We start from the raw sequence: 6419 nt of genomic DNA on the forward strand, positions 1-6419 counted from the left end.
ACTAGGGCTCAAACTTCATTGACAAGCTAAAATATACAAAAATAACACTCACAAATATTTTCATGATTTATCATCAACATAAACCATTTATCATAATTAAAGTCTACTAAACAAGCATTAAATCAAAGAAATATCTACACATGAGAACTGACCACGGAATTTTTATAGAAATACTATATTCACACTAGTAATTCGCCATAAAAATTTCACTGCAAGACATGGCTTCAAGCAATAGTTAAGAAAAAGATAAAACAACTAGTCTTTATATACCTAGTGACACAAATCAATTTGTACAGAAAAAACTTTCAACAAACATCTGTCATATTTTGATTCTACTGTATAGAGCTTTATACAAGGATTCCAGAACAACTGGATTTTCTATGTTATGAATTTTCTACGAATTCCTATTGAATTTCAAAGTTTACAGCTAGAAATAACAAATAAGCCCTTGCTGCTACTATTCATTTGAGTCTACGGCTATTCAAATAACCCCCTGGGGTTTCTTGAATATCAAACTCGAGGTCCTTGGCCGGCTGGGGAAGGACAGAGGAATGATGGCCGGCCTTTACCGGCGAGAGGAGTCGCCGGCGGCGAGGGTGGGGTTGGGGGAAATGGAGAGCAGGCCAAGGCGGACCTCCTGGTGTACTTGGCGCGTCGGGAGAGGGTCGGAGCAGGGCGGTCGGCGGTGGACAGTGAGACGGCGGCGGAGGCGCTTGTCGGCGGGGGTGTTTCGGTGGGGATTGGGCGAGGAGGAGTTGCCCGTGAGCTACGCGGGAGTGAGGCGGAGCGATTGGTGAGGTCGATTGAGGGCGGGAAAGGGCGGAGGAGTGGGTTCAACGGTGAGCTCAGAGGAAGACGGCGGCCATGGCGGAGGCGGTGGTGTTCTGGGGTTTGGGATCGTGGAACCGGAGAGAGAGCGTGCGGGATAGAGTGCAAGGGTCTTCCTGGTGCTGCTACGTGGGAGAGTTGGAGGCCTGGGGCTCTGCAGCGAGCTCGCCACCGCGGCGGTGAGGTGGCGGCCGCGCCGTGCTCTGCTGCTGCGTGGCAATGCGAGGGGAGCGCCAGCGCGAGGCAACGGGCGGTGGAGGAGGTCGGGAGCGACGCGTGGGCGCCAGCGCGAAGCAGGAGGTGTCTCGGGGGCGGCCCTCCACGGCGGGCGGCGGCACTGCACAGCGGCGGCGGCAGGAGAAGTAGAGAGGCAAGCTGGAGGTGGAAGAAAAAGGACCAGTTTGCAATTTCCAAAAATTCCAGGGACCATTCTATAAAACAAGGATAACTTTTAATCTAGGGCTCAAATGAAAAAGTGTCCACCATGAAAGTTGTTCAATTTTTCAAGATCTACAACTTTGATGTTGTGCAAAAATTGATTTGATCAAAGTATAATATCTAATTTTGAAAACATAGAAGGGATTTTGAATTCAAAGGAAGGTAATTTCACTTTAAACTTAGGCTGAAATGAAAGTTTTCCTGCCATGCAATGATTGCACCGAATTTTGCAAAAACACCCTCCACAAAAGCTATAATTACCCATCCTATTCAAATAAAACTATAAAAAGGACCTTGCATAAAATCATAATTACACATATAACCTTTTATATTTACAAAAAGATCCTTTTTCAAGCAATCAAGCACATGATGCATAAAATAGATACACAACTATAGTGCAGACACCTAGGGTGTCACAATTGCTACACTGCACTGGCATTCTTGTATACACTGTTATGATCTTCTAGTGCTTGGTAGTGTAATTTCTTAGACTCGATCATGTATAGCTTGCTCCACAGTATATGTCATATCATCTGAGTTAAGCTATTTTGATTTAAAAATCCGAAAACATGGCCACCCTGTCTTGGCTACTAGCATGATAGGATGTATTGATGTGCTTTGCTATCTTATTCATGTTAGCGTGGCTTGTAATCTTTGACATGAGCTAAAATTGTTAAATTTGTTTAAAATATGTCTGAAATGGAATGAAAACACTACAAATTGACACCCCCTTTTGCAACGCAAATATGCGTTGCTAAAAGTTCATATATACGTTGGTAGGGTCTATACCAACGCATTTTGTATGCGTTGCCTAAAGTGGCGTTGCAAGGATCTATTGCAACACTTATTTATGTGTTGGTAACATGTAGTAATAACCGTTGCAAAGTTGCAACGCATAATATTTGATCATGGCAACACTTATATGTGTTTGTACAGACCATGTGTGAATAGCCTCTATGGTTTGTTGTAACGTATAGATTTAGTTTATTGCAACACTTATATGCGTTGTAAGGATTAAACCATTCGTTCATTAATATTATATAATTATTTATTTATGAGACAACAATAGAGATAATATTGTACAATTTAATAAAAAATGCAATACCATCCAACATAAAAATAAGCACACTGAGCCATATATATATTTATTTATTATAAATAATTTGTCGCATTACAAAGTACCATCCAAATTCATGACACATTTTTTTGTACAGAGCACATGTTACTATGTGAGCAAATATGAAACATATAAAAGATCCCTCTTAGCATGCTAGTTGTCCTCCTTTCTCCTTCCTTCAGCTCAGTCAAGTGTTCCTCTGCTGTGATCATATATCTATCTTCTCGATCTGCAAATGAAAATTAAATTAAATAATATGACACACATGAGAATTGAAATCTCAATGGGTTATAGAAAAGACCGTACAAAAGTTGAAGGCCATGCAACATGGGCTCCTCCTTCTACATCTCTAAGAACCTTGTAGTTTTTGTATGGTCGTATCAATGGTTCATCTTCTACCATTACAAAACTAACAGAAACCATCCAAAATTCTTTGCCTAGCTGAACACCATCAAGTTTCTGTTTTGGATCACAACTCACTAGTTTACCCATTGCGACAGTCTTGTTTCTATTTTTCCATCTCTGCAAGTATACTTTGGTGCCAACCTGATTCACAAATATATGTATACAACAAATAAGCACATAATAGATCATAGTCTGTCTAAGAAATTGAATAATCATACCTTCATTGTATTGCCAGTTGACAAACTTGTTGTACCACGATGATTCTTCTACAAAAGTATATATGGGGATTCTTAGACTCCAGTTGTAAGAACAATTAAGAAAAGGATAAAATGAAGTTTTAAGCGATGTGTCTTATACACTAGCAGGTACCGATGCACTAGGCCTTTTTGAGATCTTGTTCAGCTGGTAACAAGTCAAAATCGATAACTTAGTTGTGGAAAATAAGCTAACAAAAATATCGATGCTAGAAAGATATTTACTTGGTACTGAGATGCTTCAAAAATTGAGGGAGTAGCATATGTTTCCTTTGAGACAACCTGTAATATATGCTTGTTTAATACAACAATTTGATAAAGTTCATAGAACAGTATACTGCCATTCTATTAGAAAACTCAGAAAGCAGTGGCAATAACGGTATTTAGCAACATGAATAGAATATATTGCTTTGCATCCATGTGTTAAGTTTGGTGTGCAAACCTTATCGCTACTACAATTATCTCTGTAATGTGCTGGCAGATCCTCATTCTCCACATAATCATCTTGCTCCATCTATAGTGAATAAGAATAAATTAATATATTCTTTCACCAACAAAATCTACAGGCAGTGCTTCATGAATACCTGTAAGCTAATATTTATTGTGGCTGGGGTAGATGAGTCCGAATTTGTGGTTCCATATGAGTGCTCAGCCACCTTCTTTACAGAGGAACCAAAAGAATATTTAACCAAAAAACCTTATAATGATTCATCACTGAAAAATAGCTTCCTTACCTGTTTCTTTGAGCTAAGAACATCTATTTTTCTCTGCATCATAAGATTTTGCCTCTGCAAGCACAAGTCACAAGTCACAGTTAAAGGACAACATAAGATTCTAGTTAAAGCGGCAACCATTACTAGCTTTCCAGTGCCAAACATAGTAAAACGCTCTCATCCATATTAGTGTGCATACCTTCTGTACATGACTAAGGTATTCGTAATCTGGCTGCAGATCATCATCCTCCACATTGTCAGCATGCCCATTCTGCGATGAAATAAAACAAATAAATCTTTGACATAAATCTGGTATGCAAAATCCAACTCAATTGTACCATTGTATCATTCAGTGGTTCATCCATGCTGAAATCCTGGAAATTTTGATGGTCACTATATACTCGCTGTCCATCCATGCTAGAATCTTGATTTTGAGGGTCACTATATACTCGCTGTTGATAGACAAATAACTACAAATTAGAACCAACTATTAAAAAAATTACAGTATATTGTTTTTCTTGTCAATTTTTAAAGAGGTACGTACCTTTCGTTTCGTATTTGGCACATCAGAACAATAGCCATCTTTAGGTGCATAGACAGGATCAACTAAACATCCCTATGTCAAGGAATCAGAAGGTTAGTGTAGGAAATGCTTAGAATTGAACTTTTTAAAATTTACCTGTTGGATATGTTTTTGCAGCTGTAGTATATTGGCATCTTGATTCCGGACACGCTGCCCAAGCTTCTCCATTTCAAGTCTCAAAGATACTACATCTTCACTTGATGTTTCATCTAGTGAAGTCAAATTTACACTCTTAAGGCGCTTTGAAGGAGATGCGCCAAACACTTGATTAGGATTTGGAACAAGTCCCAAGCCATGCACGTGGCCAGGCTTTTCTTCTCCTAATATTTTACTAAGTGCATCTCCTTTCCATGCAACCTTTCCTTGACTAGTCTCCGCTAAACATGGCTGCTGCTCTATAAGTTCCTTCAAAGCCCCCTATGCATACCACCAATAAGAATTAAAATAACATGAAAAATTACTGATGTAAACAATCAAAGACGAAGCATTCACAAACAACATACCACATGTGCATTTGTGTCCTTCTCACTTTTAGTCTGGTGCGTATGGAGATACAAAACAGCCCTGTGAGGGTTTTTCTTTTCAGGATCTTTTTCCCTCTGTGAAAATGAAAAATAGATATAAAGAACTTCATAATCATTAGCATATAGATGTAGCAAGAGTACAGTTTGAGTTATAAAAGAATTTACCAACTCCTCTCTGTTTCGAGCAAAACTCTTTGTTCCAGCTGTATGTGTTGACTTCTTCTTTGTACAGTTTACTCTGTTTTTCTTACTCATATCCTACCATATAATGATGAGATAGAGAAAAGCATTTAGGTTCCATAAATGTTTATTAAATCTACTGGGCATGGAAAGCAAACAAATATGAACCCAACAAATCCATGTACCAATGCTTTTTGTGTCGTCCAATAATCAACAAGCGCAATCCACTGATCATCAAATACACCATTAGGAACATTACTATGGTTATCTTTTGTGCTCTTATGCTCATCAAAATATATTGATTTCAGATTAGACTTGTGCTGCCTCCATCTCTCTCCAATGGTTCGAAGTATCCATTTTTCCATGCAAGAAGGGTACATGAATCTCATCTGTATATGCCAAAAACAAAATACATCAGTAAAAAATGAAAGTGAAATATCAAAAATTACCAACAAGGTTACACAGTGCTACGTACCTTCACTTGCTTAAGTATATCCTTTTTATTTTTTTGTTCATCAGTGTTTTTCTCTTTCTTTCCTATTAGAAGTCTCCAATCCTTGTAGCTCAAGCTACACAAGCAACCATTCCTAGCAACCATGCCAAGAAATTTTCCTAGAAACCCAGCCTCTACTCCAATTGGTTGATCCAGCTCATTGCATCTAACCACGATTCTATGACCTTTTGGAAGGTTCCAAATATCTTTCAGTTTTGTCTTTCCACGCTTTACTCTGTCTTCACTTTCATCTATGCAGTGTTACGGAGCACAAAATATTCAATGATAAATAGATAACACATTCTGGTAGTAATAAAAAAGTTGGAGTAGGTTAGTAAGTACCATGGAAATTAACCTCGATATCACCATCACCATCGATCTGATCTCCTCTAGCACTTGAATGGAGTTCAGATGCCTCAGTATTTTGCCCATGGCTCTCTTGTCCAATATGCTCTTCTGACAAATATTCTTCATGACTCTGAATTATCTGTTTCCTTCTACCCCTTGCCATAGCCACTGCAGAGCCAAAATAGTATAGTATATATAGGTCAAACCATGATACCCTGGTCTGAAATTTTTTGACTTTGACTAAACTAATATTTTCAGTACAGAACACCGGATCTATGGAAGAACAGATGACTAAAACTAAATACATGCTGATGTATTTGTGATGCCAGATTCAATCAGAGCCAATTTCGTATGGATGCAGCATGGTAAAATATCATTTTCTGTTACCTGGAGCACGGGCCCAGGATTTTGAGTTTGGGTATTCAAGATTGTAAAGGGTGAAAAAAATTAACAGCCTAAAGTAAGATATAGATATAATCAATTAATCATACAGCCATAGATGTACTCACATGGTACAAATTAAAATGATTCAAATT

General features: G+C 38.5%; 1 protein-coding gene across 1 annotated transcript; it reads right to left on the reverse strand.

The window, feature by feature from the left end:
- Window positions 1-3000: 3000 nt before the first annotated feature.
- On the reverse strand, window positions 3001-6047 carry LOC120701004. Its single transcript, XM_039985179.1, has 15 exons — window positions 5878-6047; window positions 5518-5786; window positions 5228-5431; window positions 5028-5120; window positions 4842-4937; window positions 4435-4755; window positions 4300-4371; window positions 4094-4207; window positions 3955-4026; window positions 3777-3830; window positions 3627-3698; window positions 3485-3556; window positions 3268-3324; window positions 3146-3190; window positions 3001-3054 (listed from the first exon to the last, which is right to left on the reverse strand). Exons 1-15 carry the CDS (start codon window positions 6044-6046, stop codon window positions 3001-3003), a joined length of 1764 nt encoding a protein of 587 aa, XP_039841113.1. The 5' UTR covers window position 6047.
- Window positions 6048-6419: the final 372 nt, after the last annotated feature.

This window comes from Panicum virgatum, chromosome 3K (genome assembly GCF_016808335.1).
Source record: "Panicum virgatum strain AP13 chromosome 3K, P.virgatum_v5, whole genome shotgun sequence".
Taxonomy (NCBI): domain Eukaryota; kingdom Viridiplantae; phylum Streptophyta; class Magnoliopsida; order Poales; family Poaceae; genus Panicum; species Panicum virgatum.

Excerpts from the sequence above, each read along its gene's own strand:
- LOC120701004 (XM_039985179.1), bottom strand. The coding sequence starts at position 6,046 with ATGGCAAGGGGTAGAAGGAAACAGATAATTCAGAGTCATGAAGAATAT. Across the intron at positions 5,121-5,227 it reads GGACGACACAAAAAGCATTG|GATATGAGTAAGAAAAACAG; the intron begins GTACATGGATTT and ends ATTATATGGTAG. Across the intron at positions 4,208-4,299 it reads TGCCAAATACGAAACGAAAG|CGAGTATATAGTGACCCTCA; the intron begins GTACGTACCTCT and ends GTCTATCAACAG.